Source organism: Haemaphysalis longicornis, unplaced genomic scaffold (genome assembly GCF_048455015.1).
Source record: "Haemaphysalis longicornis isolate Haplotype H1 unplaced genomic scaffold, Haemaphysalis longicornis Haplotype H1 scaffold_127, whole genome shotgun sequence".
NCBI classification, from domain to species: Eukaryota; Metazoa; Arthropoda; class Arachnida; order Ixodida; family Ixodidae; genus Haemaphysalis; species Haemaphysalis longicornis.
Genome location: NW_027526230.1, coordinates 54,505 through 72,270, shown reverse-complemented (window position 1 = coordinate 72,270; position 17,766 = coordinate 54,505). Strand labels below are relative to the sequence as shown.

General features: G+C 46.7%; 1 protein-coding gene across 1 annotated transcript in view; it reads right to left on the bottom strand.

Moving 5' to 3' along the window:
• Positions 1 to 1,695: 1,695 nt before the first annotated feature.
• The window catches only part of LOC144163647 (cAMP-dependent protein kinase catalytic subunit 1), a 43,885-nt gene continuing 27,814 nt past the window's right edge, over positions 1,696 to 17,766 (bottom strand). Inside the window, exons 9-10 of the mRNA XM_077694445.1 lie at positions 17,568 to 17,732; positions 1,696 to 5,802 (exon numbers count right to left, since the gene is read on the bottom strand). Coding sequence (XP_077550571.1) covers positions 5,677 to 5,802; positions 17,568 to 17,732 — 291 coding nt within the window. The 3' untranslated portion in view covers positions 1,696 to 5,676. The remainder of the gene's footprint in view (positions 5,803 to 17,567; positions 17,733 to 17,766) is intronic.

Here is a 17,766-nt window from a genome sequence, read left to right as displayed (position 1 = left end):
GTTCGTTGAACCACAGTCGTCTTCCTTCGCGTCGTCATCGTCACTAAAGATGATGACTGCTCTCAAGTCTGCTTTGCTCCTAGCTGCATTCATCTTTAGATCTTGCATAAACTTCGCAGCAGAATCGCCCACAGCGAAGAAATACCTGCCTGCACAAACAACTAGCGTGAATAACGACCGACCGGCCACTGTCACCCAACACGAGAGAGAAAAGAGGCAAACGCAGCCAAGCCTGCTAGGCTTCTGCCCATTAAAGGAGCCATGAAGAGAAAATACAACTTCGCTTATTTTGAAAGAACTAGGGGTGCGTTCCAATTTACCGTTTAGACAGCTTCGTTGCCGTCTTCGCGGACAGTACGCCATGTTAAGCCCCGTTCCAATTCGAACGAAGACTGCTTCGAGGAGACAGCTTCGAAGTCAGCAACGATGCAGGCTACCTTCCTGTCTAAACTGAAAAGCGACGCCAGCGCCACCTTTTTGCGTTTTTATGTTGAATCAAAAGCACTTGTTCCTTTATTTAAATATTTAGTAAAATTTACTAGTCATGAAGGTGACTTTGCCTAGTTTTTAAATTACGTAACGTTTGTAATAACAACGGTAATATTAGTTACGAAACTTGCGGCTTGCTCATCTCAACATGTCTGCAACGACGCTGTCGTCTGCTGGTCGGTGTCCATGGTGTTGCGTTTGCGACCGAGGCGCCGTTCCAATTTCATTCCTTTAGACGTCTAGTTAGACTGCTTCGTAGACTGTCTACCAAGCTGTCTGCGAATTGGAACGCAGCATAGGATTCAGTATCTCACTCAGCTCCATTACAGCCACAAAAGATGTTTTTTTAACGAAAAAAAAAGCAAGAAGTATTTAAAAACTTTCAAATTTTGCACCACAGTGACGTGTTATGAGCAAGAATGACGTCGTACGGGCCAACAATAAAACATAATTTTCAGTGGGTTAACTGCACGTTAGCATTCAAGTGATGCGGTCAAATGGAACTAGAGGCCCCATTACAGACGTCCAGTCATGTGTCGTCGCGACAGGTCAGTTAGGCGGCCGCCAATCGCACAAACAAGGTTCCGTGACGTCATAGAAAAGTTGCGGGAAATTGGCTAGGGGGTCGCGACTGCTTCACACGTTTTCTTTCATATCTCCGTTATTTGTTCGAAGATTGCGATGATATTGGTATCATTGTTATCGGAACTAAGCTGTCTTAACTTGTATTTTGTCTTCATGGCTCCTTTAAACCCCAGCTTTGTGGCGGCACTAGCTGTTGGCACTCGACATGGTGATGATGATAGCTGCTGCACTCGGTGAATACAGAGAAACGGCGGCTTCTGTTTCATGCCAGAGTTGCGGCGACGCTGTTACTTTCAGCAGTTTGTAATACTGAGGTTCCTCAGTTATAGTAATGGGGAAAATAATGTGCGTTATTCTGCAATACGAAATATTTTTACATCGAAAATATAGGCAATCTGGCGGGGATTCTTAAAATACTCGTAAATTTGAGAAATTCGTTAATGTGGGGTACGACGTAGTAACGAGGTTTGATTGTACTATACTTCTCGAAATGTTTGCCCGAAAAGTGGACCAAGAGTGGTTTACCCGTTGAAAATAAAACAGCATTGAATACACTGAGTGAGTGTTTCATTCACTGATGCATTCACCCCAAGGTGAAAGAAGAACAAGCACAGGCGTGTGTATTTAGTATAACAACTTTTAATACAAGAACAGCTCCAACCACAAGTTAACAAATATACAAGGCTAAAAATTTGCAAGCAACGAATGACGGCATGGGTTTTGCGGAACTAGGATCGGGGAGAGCAGAGGCGATGATATACGAGGACACGGGGGGGTCGCCATCCGGACCGGGGGGGGGGAAAAAAAGCCAAGGTTCTCTGTAATCTTTGAACTGCTCTCTCTGTATGTTCATGTGTATGTGTGTTTGTATACATCTCAATTTGTGAGCTGGACTAGATAAAAAGACATTTCGAGGCAAACATCGAAAAACAAAACAAACTCTTGCTAAGTTCTCGCAAGTGTGGGGCACCGTGTCACACAGAACCAGAAAGAGTGTGGGGGGAGGAGGGGGGTGGAGGAGTTGAACAATGATGAGACAAGATGATCTAGGATGAGGCAACAACACCACAGAACAAACAAACAAAAACCAAGACTCGGCAACTAAAGCACGGCCTTTGGCAATGCTTCGAACCACCTGTCGGACCAGGGTAAGCGAAACACAGTCGTGCACTCACAATTTATAACGACACGCGACGAGGAACTAAAAAATGGGGTATTAGCATTCCACTCGGGGAGAAAGAAAAAAAAAAAACAAGGGGCAAAAAAAAAAAAAAAAAAACTTTCGGCCTTTGCAATCAATGCCGGTCTTCCTCGCACCATATCATGCTTTTTTTGAATGGCACGAAAGCCAGGTTACCTAAGTGTATGACAACTTCCACCCGCACGAATACTGCAGTTTGTTTTGGAGACACCGGTAAACATCCGTCAAAGTTAACAAGAAATAACAAAACGACGAAGGGGCACTGGCAACAGAAACAGGAACAGCACTACAAATTACACATTTGGGGCAGGGGGGAAGAAAAGGTGGACATCTGAGGTGGGAACACTTTTGACACAATTCCAGCCGGAAATTGTACAGCCAATGAATGTATCCCTTCCAAACAAACAAACAAAAAAAAAAATCATGAGCGAGAGAACGGTACGTAGGGAAAAAAACGTCGCAAATTTCGGTGCCAGCTCTCTTCGAACAGCGAGGAACAAAGCATCTCATCCAACGTTTAAAGACGCCTTACACACACGTGCACACAGATAAAAACTCAACAAGGGGAAAGCGTCAAACCTCGCGGTTTGCATCAAAAGAGAAAAGCATCAGTGAGAGAGAATCAACCTTGCTGTGTGAAGCTAGCACTGGGAAAAACTGAAAAGCAGGTCAGGCCGTCCAGTTGGATCACGCAGGTAGGGGGAAATCAACGGCACAGGTGGAAGAGGATTCATTTTGCACGTACAGTCTCTCTTCCAGTTTTGGATGTGAGTATGCAAAGAGCCATGTGAAACAGCCACAAGACACGCTTTATGATGACCTACAAGGGGCTTCTGCTGAAACGCAAGACGGGGGAAAGAGGGGTCCAAAAAAAAAACACGGCCTGAAAACAAGGAGACGGTCGACCACTTCTTTCCTATGCAGCAACGCTTTCGGCGCAATCGGTACACAAACACACACCTAACAGTGGCCTCGTTTCTCAAACCGGCTTCACGCAGAAAAGAAAAAAAAAGAAAAAAGACCTCCTGGGCAAGCGTAGATTGCACGGGTGCTTGGGGGGCTTCGAAGAAGAGAACAACAGCAACCCCCCTCAAGACCAAAATGCTAGTTAGTCCTACTTGCACAAAACAACCCAACGCGGGAAATCATCGAAACGGAGAAATGTCTGGCTCGAGAAACGTGTTTGGAGAGAGAAGGGGAGGAGCATGTGTAGTTAGTATTGCATATACCAAACAGATACATCCCTCTATTTACAAGTGTGGCCACCAAAGGAGGAGGGGGGGGGGGGGCTTGAAAAGTTGAAAGAACGAGAAAAACAGGAGCGCAGAAATGCAAGCTAGTCATCCATGAGGCTCGTAGGAATGCCTCGCCATGCATCTGCACAAGGGCATCAACGAACGAAGCAAGAAACGTGGAAGAACTGGCAGCAAGGTGCCAAAGGCTTCGCACCACCAGCAATGCAGCGTGCAACAGCTATTGGCCGAGTGCAAAACGGGAAAACAACTGAACACCAACAACCACAAAAAAGAGAAACCTAAAAACACCGGGACAACAGGGCCAACAGTACGGCCACACATTGATCCTGACACTCGCTCTTTCCGTGGACACAGAGCAGCGATGAGACGGTCACACCAGTGTGTACACGTGCCACAGCTCCAGTGAGCCACCCAGTGCATTCAATACTGCCCTCGGCAGCCCATTCCAACGGTGGGATTCTCCAGATGTCAGAAAGGACTGGCCATGGAGACGCGCCGTAAGCATTCCGGGGCCACTGCCAAAGGCGTGTTGCATCAAACGAAGGAAGGAAAGCAAGCCAGGGAGCGTTCCGAAAGTGCGAGTGCTCTTGTACTGCGTGCGGGGGCCTGCAGCTTGGCAGTGCACCAAGAACAGGTGTGGTGGTCACTGGTAGGTTCTTCGCACCGAAAGATAGAGGGCAGACTCTGATGCGACACCCACGAACGAAAGAAGAAAAAGAAAGACCAGTGTCTGTGAGAAACGTGCAACCACAAGGAAACAGCCCTGCCCTCGGAAAACGAGACCCCAGGTGCTGGTGGTCTATACGGGCACCCTCTGAAACCCCCCTTCCCCTGAAGCTGATGAAAAGGGGACTGCGGTACAACCCACTCCTCTGCTCGCACAACAGTACTAGTCGGGGACGACGTGACGTTGCTCCAAAGCCCGTGTGCCTCTATAAAAAGATTGCTCAAGGACGCAGTTACAGTTGAAGCACAGTAGTACAGAGTAATGGCACTGCAAAGCTGGGCTTGTGCACGGGGGAGTGAAAGGGACGAAAAAAAAATATATCTGATGCCATTTGGACAAACTAAAGTACACACACACGCACATTTCAAAACTTTTTTTTTTCTTGCTGTCATATTTTCTGCACTTCCTTTAGCCTCTCAGAAGCTCTGTGGCTGCCTATAAAGAGTATAGCCGCGTGCCGGGACCCGGAGATAAAAGGTTGTGGGCCAGGCTCCAACGCCTGTCCCTCGTCACCCCTCCCCACAAAATACACATTTCCCATTTCCCCCGTCACTATGGTTTAATGCCTAGGAGAGAGAGAGAGAAGAAAAGAAGGGAAAAGAAATGTCGCAGGCCTTCGTATACAAGCAGAGACAGTGCCAAAAGAGGCCGGACAGTATAGAGAGCTTGGTGCAGGAAAACACCGGTAGTTGTCCCTCTTCTCTCCACAAAACACTGGCGGTGCCCTCTGAGAAACTTTGGCAAAAAGAAAAAAAGAAAAGCCTCGCTCCACAACGTTTCCTGCCCACTCTTGCAAAGAGTGTTCCGCAAGGCTGACACGACTGCGAGCGTAGTTGGGCAGGCTTGCGCGGCATTTGCCGACCGTTTTGCGGGACTGATTAGAAAGAGAGCTTCCGGGGTGGGGTGTGCGGGATAGACCGCCACAAACAGTACTTTTCCCCGTCTACCCCCTTCCTCCGTGAGGGGAAAACCTCGAGAGACTTTGTTCCGCAGAGAAAATACGACTGCCCAAGGTGATCGCCCGACCGTCACTGGGTCTCCCCCGGGAGGGGAAAAAAAGAAGAAAAGGAGGGGGGGAGAGAAATGAAGAGAGAAAACTTGAAGCTGGTCGACAGTGTCGACAAAACCGTTGCGTGCCCCGCCTGCGCGAGGGGCAGAGAAGGAGAAGACTGGTTGAGAGGGTGCGGCGGCGCGTGGCTGCGAGGCGTCGCAGCCCCTGCGAGCAGACATCGACATCGTCGGTCCAGGGAAAAATACAGCCCGTTGCCAGGTGTGCAGGTTTATGATCTCTGCCGACAAACGCCAGCGCGAGGGAGTCCTCCGTGGTGTGTGTTGCCCTCTCCTGCCAGGGATGTGAAAAAGGGGGAGGGCGCTTCTCTCCCCAGTGGCCCACCGGTCCTCTCCTCCTCGTCGTCCACTTAGAACTCGGCAAACTCCCTGGCACACTTTTCCGTCGACGATATGCGCAGGGCCTCCTCTTCATACTCGTCGAAATTGCTCGTGTCGCCGGGGCCCTTGCACTTGGGCACGAACGGGGCCTCCACCTGGGGAGAGGAGAAAAAGACGCGGTCTCAGTACAGTGGCTAGAATAGGAAAGTGTGATTAGCGGCATTCAGCGCCTGCGAGCCGCTTTGAAGCCGCCGATAGGGATCCGCGAGGGGGCGCGCGCTATCGTTTACACGTCGCCCAGTGAGGTGCATGCAGATCGTCTGCAATGCGATTGCCGCTTTGACCAGAGAGAAGCACCGCTTGTTTCCTGTGCCGTAGCAAGTTTAAAGGTGCATTCGTGCCGCAAAAGCAGAGCCACAGTTTTGTGCCGCGCCGCTTTACGGCATACAAGTCCTGCAAAAAGAAACTGTCTTTGTTTGGCATTCCGTAGGACACGCGTCTGTATTGGCGCAGTGGCGACGAGCAATAACACGTACTGAGAAGCGGCTCAAGGAAAACACCGCTGTGTGCGAGCTACACTTCGGCGAAAGGTACATCTCCCGGCACATTGAACATACCATGAATGAAGAAGTTGTCTCAATCTACAGAGGCAGGCCTCGGTTGCCCCCGGAAGCTGTGCCCACGCAATTTCCCAATGTTCCGAAGTACCAGCCGAAACAACTTCCCCGAGCAGGAAGTGTCAAGCGAGAAGCGCACCCGTGGCCCAACCCAGCAATAAAAACGCTAAGGAGGGTGACTCCGCTGTGAGTGCAGTGTTTGAAGAACCCCCATGCTCCTTACACCCATACACGTACACTTCCAGACACTGGGAGCATTTATGAAGCATCTGACGTACTGAAGAAGTCTGCCACTCTGCCCGGCCACGACTATCAAATTTGTTTTAGTTCAGCTTTTACACGAAGGCATTGAAAAAGGAGAAGGCATGCCTTTTCGTGAAAGGAAAAAGCACTTAAAGTTCAATTTTTTCATGTAACAGCAGAATAGAAGGTTGAAAATGCTTTCCCGAAGGCAATTCGAGAAAGAAATGCTTGAATTTGTTCACACACACACAAAAAAAGAACTAGCACCGAAAGGCAAGGCCCATTGAGCAAAGAAAGTTGATGACTTCGAGCCTTTGTAATTTTGAACGAATCATGAGAAATTCACCAAAATTGAGCAGTTTTTGTCTGTTTGTAACAAGCACGTCGAAAATAAAATGCATGTTTACCAGTTACCAGTCCACAATTCTCTGATTTGCGTTTCATAAGTGTCAGAGCCAGCTGGCTATATTCGACTGTCAAAGCGCGCCCAGTCGGTTGTAAACTTCAATTGTAGTAGTTCCTAAAAATACGACATTCATTGTATCTCAATTTGCGAGAGCACGTAGAATAGCTATCAAAGAGGCTTTCTTGATGTGGTGTTGCGTGCAAACACATTCGTACTCCTTATTCCGCCGCCGTTGCAACGAACGTGCAAGCGGGTGACAGCGCCACCTGGAATTTCCTCCAACACCGTCACGCAGGAGTGCGCACGGTCATCACACTTTCCTATTCTAGCCACTGTAGTCTCAGCTCCCCCCTCCACCATCAACCCTGCCACGAGCATGTCTTGTTAGCAGCGGCTGGCAGTGCCCAGCTATCTTGTTCTTTTCAAGCCGAACGTGTGTTCGCTCTTTTTGTCATGCCGCACAATTTTGTTTGGTTTTTGCCCTGTCGTCGCTAGCCTGGACTGTTCTTTGATTGGCAATGTTCTCGTTCTAATTCGATGGTTCTGGCAAGGGTAGTGCTGACAGATAAACGCTCGCAAAACAAACGCTGCACCATTCATTTCGCCGCCGACGCTTGACTGCAGTGCATGCCACTACAGTAAAACCTCGTTACACGAGACCGGGAAACCGTCTCTTGTATGCAATGTTGCTAGCATGGTGAAAATGGAATGATCAACCAAAATGTTTTTATCCCAATGTCTCTTATAACTAAGCGTCTCCCATAACAAGTTTTTATTGTACGTTGACCGCTGCTTTGCCACTTGTATTTTTGCCTTGTTTATAGCAGAGTGCAAGTCCGTGCCAATAAATGCAATTGCAATCAAAACCTTGTTACATTTCTCACTGCGGGAACGCGTAATGTGCTATCTTGTTGCTAAAGAATGGGTGCTAAATTTTACATCTAGCTCCAGGTGAAATGTATGCCAGAATGGGAAATCAGCAGCCTTTTTTGGGCGCGTTCCAATTTACCCTTTACACGGCGTCGTTGCCATCTTCACAGACAGTCCGCCGTGTTAAGCCCCGCTCCAATTCAAACAAAGCAGTCAACGAAGACTGCTTCGCGGAGACAGCACCGAAGTCAGCAACAATGCAGGCTACATTCCTCTCTAAACTAATAAGTGACACCAGCGCCACCTTTCGGTTAATAATGTTGTTACAAAGTAACTTGTCCTTTTACTGAAATATTTAGTACCATTTACGTGTGGTGAATATGTTCTAAATCACGCATAGTTTGCAACAGTAACGACAATATTATTAACGAAACCTGTGGAATGCGCGTCTCAAGAAGTCTGCTACGAGGTGGTCGTCTGTGACCGCTGCGCCGTTCCATTTCTGCTTCCTTCAGACGAGACTGCTTCATCTAAACGAGACCACCAAGCTGTCCGCCAACTGGAACGCAGCCTTTGTCTCCAAATGCACTCCCGACAGTGGGGCTCTTCGATTTACACTCACCGCGGATCCCCCGAAGCCATGGGGATACATGGGAAAATCGAATTCCGGACGGCTTCTCAGGGAGTCCGCGGTGAGTCCGACAGCCTCAGCGCTACGTATGGGGGACAGCTTTGCGGACACGGCTACTTACTCAAGTTACGCGTCCCATATCCGCAACCCTCTCAAAGGGGGCGACTGGTATTCTTTAGCACAGCGTGCAGGTGAAAGAGCTCTACTTAAGCAGGACGGAAAGTTGGGCGAGTTGGTACGTCGACATGATGTAAAGACAGTGCGGTAGGACGAAATACACGAGGAAAGAAACCAGACAGGACGAGCGCTGACTAGTCAGCGCTCGCCCTGTTTGGTTTCTTTTCTCGTGTATTTCGTCCTACCGCGCTGTTTTCACATCAAGCTCTACTTCAAATAGCGTGCATTGAAAATATTTTTGAGAGCATGCTGAAAAAGAGTGACTGCTTTAGAGTGATTTGTTGTCTGGAGGGGAGACCAAAACTCATGGCCTCGCGATTATAAAAGTGATATGTCCCACTATGACATACGATTACAATGTTTGATCAGTAAAAGTCCCCCCTTCAGGTTTCAGCATGGAGTTGGCAAACGAAATGCCCATTTTTGGCAGCACACCAAGTTGTGCCCCAGTGACCTTGCTGTGTCCTATCGCGGTGGAGGAAACGGTTAATTTCAAACATTCCCCTCTTAGATGCAACTTTCTAATTACGGCCGCTATGCTTTCTGTCAAACACAATTACTGTCAAACACTGCCCAGTGTTTTTGAACTGGGCAAAGCTGCGTGGTAACAGGCTTCACGGCTCCTTGAAACGCAAGCTACACCGCTGCACTAGCTGCAGCAAAACCACGGCCGAATCACGCTACAACAAGTGCTGCTTCAATAAAATTTCCCCTATTACTAATTATTTCCAATTTCCTGTCAACCGTCCGTAAGAGTTGTTATGGATCGAAGTAACAAAAAATGTTAATGAAAAGAAAACTAAACCAAAACTCCTTTCATTCTGGAACGAAAACCTCGATAATCACAAAACCTCACACCGAGTTATCTCGCCCCCATATCGCTGTTCCATTTAATTTTTTTACCCAAAACAGCTTCTGACACCACTGTCCCCATAACTACATCACTGTACAGGGCTACTGCATGATAGAGGTTATTTATTAATAAATAACCAGAATTATTTATTATATATTTATTATATCTACTAGAAGTACTCTGATAAAAAAAATTGTGTTTATTATTTCTTTCTTTCTTTCTTTCTTTTTTTTTTTCTTTTATTGTTCGATTCTCCGGGTCATCATCTCTGGTCTCCAGCGAATCACAGCATGGCTGTCTCGGCCTGTCCAATCGAGGGTAGTCTGATTGGTACGCACAATGCCGGTGTTAAAAAATAAACGGCGGAGGTTACCTGAACGGTTCCGAGGTCACAAAAAGTGCACACCAAAGCGATGCATCTTTGGTACGAGACGATGCTCAGGACATGTTAAGCAGGCCATGGAAACAAAGCTTCGTTTAATTTGAAAGAACTACCCTCAAGAAAGATATTTTTAACCAAGAAAACGCAAAAAATGTTGAAAGACGGAAGTTTTTACACATTACGGGCAGGAGTGACATAATATGGGCCAACAACCAGCGCGTTCACTGCAGGTTAATGATGCCATCCAATGCAGTCTGACTGTGGGACCTCCTGCCGTCTGCAACACTGCACGTTTTGTCTCTTGCAGTTGTTTTTTGTGAATAATAAAACGATTGAACCGATGGAGGCCTCTCATAGAGACATCGCCCGAAAATGGCTTCATATGTTTTCCATTTGTTTGCTCTAATTTATTTCCATCTGATTATTTGTTTGGACGCTGCAATAAAATGTGTGTATTACCATGTGTGTATTGCAATTTTGTGTGTATTACCCTGTGTTGATATGCTTGCATCCGCTGTATTAATGCACATAGCGATTTATGCCCTCTTGCCTTTCGGTACAACATCGTCTTTACCCTTTAATTTTACTCTAATGCTCTTGCAAATAGTTTTGTATTTACGCCCCCTTTACTCAATGCTCCTAGGAGCTTGTAAGGAATTGTGAAAAAATAAATAAATAAAAACCATTATTTCGACAAAGCAGTCAAACGACCCAAACTTGTACATTGTCTTTAAGGCCCCCTTAACTTTGCATAAGAGGAATTAAGTTCGCACAATTAAAGGAGCCATGAAGAGAAAACAAAAGTTTGTTTTATTCGAAAGATTAGGTGTTTCATAGTACCCCAAGCGCTTTCCCGGAAGCAAATGATGCTTTATTCACTGAGAAATAAGGCAATTTAAGCCAAAATTTTAAATCTCCCGCTAAAATTGCACATTTGGTGACGTGAGCAATGGTGTCACACGGGCCGGTCCATGAAACAGATACTTAGTATGTCGACTCCATATAGCACCCACACGCGGGAGTCGACCGAGACGGCGGCCATTTTAAAAATGCTAGTAAAACCTAGTGCACCCGCAGCCCTAGTCATGGAATCGCCTGATCCGGAGAACAAAACTCTCGCCGAGGAGCTCGGGCTTGCATTTAACAACCTCACACCACTTGAACGCTCAACGCTTCTAAGTGCACGAGCGGCAAGAGTTGTGGGATACGCGGTGGACGGAAAAGCGACCATTCCGCGATAGCCACAACAGACGAACGCCCTGCCGTCGGCACCGCTGCCTCGTCAGCGCCGTCGCCACGGACGAATACAGACTGGTACGTATGTGCCGTATTTTTATTACGGTTAATAATAGTTCAACTTCAGTAGCAGTATCGCTTATGCCAGTTGGCCGGTGTCGTGTATGGAAAGCCGTTCGCGCGAGCTCTCTGCTTCGACCAGAAAGATACGAGCGTCAATGCGCGGTGTTTACGGCATTTTTCCTCCAAGGTCAGAGCGCCTCGAACCCGAAAATTCGTCTGCGCGACAGCGAGATGTCGAGCTCGGCCAGGCGGTTGTTTCGTACGCATTGGCGCACACGCTTGCGTGTTCGTTCGGAACTTCAACCGTTTACTCCACCGTTCTTTGTCATAAAAAGAATGTGCAGTATGTATCACGGGCATTTAGCTCGCTATGCAAACTGTAAGCCCTGCCTAACATGCGTTTGCTTTTGCCGGCCTCCGCCAATCGCAGAGCTTAGCCCATGTGACGGCATAGGTTCTGTTGCGGGAAATGAGCTGGTGGGTCGCATGACCATTCCCGTTTTTCCTAATTATGTAGCTTATTTGAGCGAAGTTTGCGTTATAAGTGGTGTCGTTATGGTTCTAACGAGGCAATCTTTCGAATGAACCAAACTTGTGTTTTCTCTTCATGGCTCCTTTAAGGAGTGGGTTGTTGCATTATCAGGGAATGCACATTATTGTGCTTTCCCTGTATCTGCAAAAAAACATTTAACTTATTTTACGCAATGCACTTTGGTGCAATTCACAGCAACTCTACTTGCGTCGCAGAGACTTTGTGGCACAAACCTAGTGCAAGTTGCCACAAGTGGCCTACAAGATGCACAATGCCACTTGCGCATTAAGTATGAATGCATGGCAAAAGACTGGCTAAAATCTTTACTGCGCGGCTCGCACACTAGAAGCGTGCACGAACCACAGACTACGGTTCAAAATTCTGGCCCACGGAAAGTTTCTAGGGGATAAGATTAAACTATGCTAACATTTCTGCTCTCGTTGTCTCATCCAACTCCAGAAACAAGCCTGAAGTAAAAAAGCAGCAGCAAAATTTGAAGGTCACGTGATAAGGCTTGAAATTATGTCGTGAAATTATTTCCTCCCGCCCCCTTATTGTGCATGTCTCTGTGAATGCAGCCATACAAACAGCGGACATTATTTTGTACGAAAGAGTAGTGTTACTTTTATACCTCACCAGGGCAGGCTAAAAGTTGTGAAAATCCATACGAGTGCGTACACAGTGGTACACAAACTATGCACGTGGACATCCCGTATTTCCCAATGACCACGCATAGTCTGGCTGGAACCTCAACAAATTCCATTTGTTGACATCCAGACTACACGACGATGCCTCCCACCACAGCAGGGAAGCTAGACAGATGCGGCATCGAGTGAACAGCCCACCTAGCATCAAAGGAAGCGAGAAACCTTCGATGTGCACTTGGCACCTGTTCCCCAGACTGTCGAGCTCATTGGAAGGTTTGCAGGCGGCAACATCAGACAGGCCGCTCTTAATGCAACATGCTTCGCGACATCCTCATGCAGGGGTGAGACAGCTGAAACAGATTTGGGAGCAGTTTGTGGAGCAGAACCAGCTTGGTTTGGAGCAGTTAACGACATTTATTACGTCATCTTAGGAGCTTAAAAAATTACATTTTTGGCCACTTGGGAGGACAAGTGCACTCTTTATTCGGTTTTTAACACACGTAATACTGAAACAGCCCTAGAAGAAAGTTTTTTTCTATCTAAGTATCATAATGTTTGAAAAGCCCTACCTTATTACAAACTTTTTAAATTCTGAGGCTTTATGCGTAGACAGCGTAGAGTGCCTTTCCACATATCAAACCGAAAAACTAAGCAACTATAAAGCGTTCTTATCATTTGAGTGGTGAAATTATTTTGGTAATCCCAGACTGTTGTACGCACATTTAGAAGTGTAGAGACAGGACAAAAGTTGCGCAAGGCCAACTGACGGTCGCTGCACGACAACAGCCCTCCCATTTCAATCCCTCCCATTTCACCCCAATTGTAATTTGAGTAACACTGCTATGTTTAGCCATTTCGCTTTCAGCACTACATTTCGCTTCAGATAGGTAAATTATTATTACCACCTAACCACCGTACAATAATAACCAGTCCCGCTATCAAACGCTGCTTGAACATTTCGCGGTGATGTAGCCTGTGCGTTAAACGGGCGCAGTGTTGTACTTGTGAAAACTTTTTCTTATGTCATAGAGCAATCTATCGCAAAAAAAAAAAAAGAAAAATCCTGCCATGCCGATTATTCCAATCCTACCGCTCGCGAGCTCGCTGTCAAATGCAGCAATAACTGAACTTATATAACATCGCAACGAGTCCCTAATTTTATTTCACGCACGCACCATGCCTCACAGTCAAGGACAAACCACAGCGGAGTCATGGGCACCACGTTATTTCAGATAAATTCCATTTTTCCAGCCACGAAAACTTCCAGCAACAGATCAAACGACTAAGCGAAAACCCAGCCACCCGCATAACCTAAACCACAGCAGAAATTGGCGAAGTGCATTGAACGCCTAAACTACGAGTAGCCGCTTCAGCCGGCGGTTATGTTTTCCAATGTAACTAACCCAAGATGGCGGCGCCCAGTGGCACTGTTCCGAAGACCCGGCATTCAAAAAAGGGCCGTTTTTTCATCAACTTACACATATAGCTTGTCACCACGGTTGACAGAGGTATTTTTCTACGGCAGTTTGCAATGGTTTTCAATAAAAAAACTTTAGAAACGCACAGAATGTCACATGTACAACCCGACAATGTGACTTTCAAAAAAATCTCTCGGATATCTTTCAGTCACCGTGTCTCCATATGTTTTCCTCGTGAAAACGAAAAGAGTTCATGCTGCAGAGCGCTGTCGCTGATGTTCGAAACCTACGGAAGTGAAAGGTAGCCCCACGTGATGTGGAATGGCGGAACCGCACTCATAAACATCGTTTCAAAATGGACGCCACCAAGTTTTGTGGGAGCTCCGGTGTGTTGCTGTCTTAAGTTCTCTTTTACTGCGGCGTAAATCATTCATAAAGGCTAAAAACACCTCTTTCATGTGCAGAAATTATTATTTCACCTCCTTGTTTGTAAATTGCCTCAGGATATTTATTATTTTGCATAGGGAAAAGCAGGGTTGAGTAATGGTGCCTCCGTATGAGGACACGACGCCATTTGCGTAATAAGTAGTATTCTAGAGAGACTGAACCTTTTTTCTTACCTCTAGACACTTGACACTGCTAAACCTCCAAGTATGGAATTTTTCTGCAGTGAATAGAATAATTTGTGACTGAAAGGGATATTTTTACTGACTTGTGTTTTTTTTTTATTGAGGAATTGATCAACAATCAAACCGCTAAAAACAGCGCAACCTTGGGGGCGGCTGGAAAATCATGGGGCTCTTCGATTTACAGTCTCGGACTACCCGCGGACTATCCGCGGTGAGTCCGAGAATTCCCCGAAGCCATAGGGATACATGGGAAAATCGAACGCCGGACTGCTTCTCGGGGAGTCCGCGGTGAGTCCGCGGCTGTAAATTGAAGAGCCCCCCTGTTGTCAAGCCGGCATTTTTACTTACTGAAACTGACAAGAGCCCCCAAATGCTTGGTTTACATTCTGTTCCGGAGCAGTTTGGCGCAGTTTTATGAATTCTCAGGCATTCGGAGCAGCTTGGCGCCGGAAAACAGTTTCGTATCAAAAATGCGCAATATGCACAGCTGTCTCACCACTGCTCATGCAAAAGCAAGAAAACACATCCTCGAGAGCAGAACATATATGCAGCAGGTTTAACAGAACACAGTCTTTGCCCGTTACAACGGACCCTCTTAATCCTGTCTGCCGTATCCGAAGTATGCAGTACCCGAACGGGGACGGGGCACTGGTTTGGCTGCGCCAACGACCCGTTCTAGGCCAGCAATGTTGCCTGGCAGTGGCTTTCTTGCCAAAATAAACAAAGGAAATGCATATCGGGTGCCAGCACTGTGAAAGTGCGCTATTAGTATTCAGCCAAAACAATGCTCGCCCAAAATTTAGTGTGCTATAGGCCGGTCCCTTTGAGTGGAGTGGATTCCACTTAAGGGGGGACGCGGCTTTCAACTTCGGAAAAATGACCAAAACATCGTTTTTTTGAAACCCGCATATTCGGCTTCTATGTTTCCTATTCTATGCGTCTGCAAAGTTTTTACGCTGAAAAGCGTCGCAAAGTGGCATAAAAAAATACTTTTGTCAGGCGCGGTGACAAACTATCAGCGCAAAAGGGCGAAAAAACGGCAATTTTCGGAGCGCTCTATCTCCGCAACGGTGCCACCGGGCGCGGCCATTTTGATATGGTTAGATCGGCCGAGCGATCGTTTTTCCGGTTCCGCTCGTCTCTTTTATCTTCGTTCATTCACAAACGCACAAACGGCAGAAAAGAAACGACGCACAAACGAAGCTAGAAATAGATGCTGAAGCGCTATTGGTCCTCCGGTCGGGGCTCAGAACAACGACCCTCCTGATTGGATGTCACGGGCGCAACGCAAGATGGCGGCCGCCTGAGCTGCGTAGCGAGCGGATTGAGTTCATTTTCGCCGCTTCGCTCGGCCGAGTTTCTGTTCAATCTGTGGTATTCAACACGCACGTTATCGCGATGGGAATGCCTGAGATCGCGAGCCAGATTACGGGAAGTTGTGTGGCTCGAAAGGCGGAGGTCATCGAACGCTTCGTGGTGCGCGCGACTCTACCGTCGCCAGACCCCGGAGGGTGACGCGGTGTGCGCGCTTGCGATAGCGGTTCGTGAAGTGAACTTTTAGTCGGGTTTGCGATGTTTACACGCTTAGTTATTGCTGTGTTTTGACTGTGGACTCGCTAGCCTTGAGAAAGAAATGGTCGACGCGTCAAACGCGCTGGAGCGCACGGCATAGCCGACGCGCATTGGAGCAGCACATGACTGGGCAACCGGTTACGATTGAACGCCAGTAGTTGTAATTAATGCCTGCGACGTTAGATTTTATCTTAAAAGCGACCTGACCAGCCATATCAGGTATAATTAAAGTTCGATATGTCGCGGTAAGCGTGCGCTGCGATGAGCGCGAGCCATATCGCCCGTATTGCGCAACGTTTCCCGTGCACTTGTAATTTTCATGCAAACAGGTTTGAGTTAGTAATATAGGAATAAAAATATGTTCTCTGCATTAAAAATGTACGTTACTGTCGCAGCAGTTAACAGTGATTTTTTAGGGAAATTATTGATACCATTTCTTAGGGCATATTGGCTTTGCTGCTAGAAATATTGGATGCCTTGAATGTCAAAAGTATTAAAAAAATATGCTCTTGCATTGAAGTTGGGAGTTATGCAGAATACTCTACCAAGCTTCAAAGTAGCTCATTTTCATCCTTGTGGTATGCAAACTTTTGGCAATGAACACCTGCACATATGAGTACTAAGTTGCTGTGCCAGGCAAGATGATAAAACATAAAAAAAAGCCAAAAATGTTCAAATTTAAGTAAAAAAAATGCTCAACTTGTTGCCATGGTGACAACACTGCAAAAGGAGGCTGTTCAGTGCGATACAGCCAACCAGCTAACCTACTTTGCATTGAAAGCCCATTGAAACCCATCTCCCCCTTCGTTTGGTCTGCAAAGTGGGGTATGTATTCTTCACGGAGGAGCTGAAAATGATGTTTTCTGGAAAGAAAAAGGCTGTAAAAGGCACTCCAATTTCAAGGCAAGGCATTCCAGAAGCCCCATGTTCAAAAGGACATGAAAGGCTACAACCGTGACGACTTTTGATAAGTGAAACCTATGTTGCAACTTCGGAAGCCGTTTTCTCAAAACAGTTTTTTTTGCCACCTCCGTCGCTTGTACCAGGGATTTTTTTGTGACCGCTGGGTCTATTTTGATTTCGTTTCTTGCATTACATTCCTTGATAAACAGTTCAGGTCGTGACACTCTTGGTTTTCCAGATTTGTTTTTTGTGATTTTTTTCTTCAAATAATCGTTCACAGTCAACATGCGTATTGCACATTAACCTCTAAAAAAATAAAAACTAAAAAACATTGTGTTGTAAAAAAAAAATTCTAAAACTGTCACGACCTCGTCCATTCATTTGGGAATGCAAAGCGCTTCGAACAAGTTTTCTATCGTGTTTTATAAGCCGCTCAAGCTCGGTACAAGCGGAACAGAAAGAAAATTTAATACATAAAAAAGTTTTCAAGATATTAGTTTGAAATTTTTATGGTGTTATCACGGAAGCATTTCCAGTTGCTGTGCCAATTTTCATCAAAATCCACAAAGAAATAAAAAAGTTGATTTTGAAAGCCACGTCCCCCCTTAAAATGCATGGGGACCAAACAAACCAACGGTCTGCTGCAACCAGAAGCTGGTTGTTGCCGGATCTACTGTAACGAGCGTCGACCGTCGTACAAAGACCGTCGTACGAAGGAGGGAGGACAAGCGGGGAGCGCACCTCCTTTTTGTAGATGGCGATCCAGTCGGTGGTGGCGAACCACCGATGGTTCTTGATGTCGTTGACGCCATTCTTGAGGTTGCCAAAGCGCTTGGTCAGGTCCACCTGCAGCAGGTTCCGCAGCAGGTCCTTCAGGTCCGACGTGAAATGCGACGGGAAGCGCACCTGCACGGACGAAAGCACCGCTGTAACCCCTCGG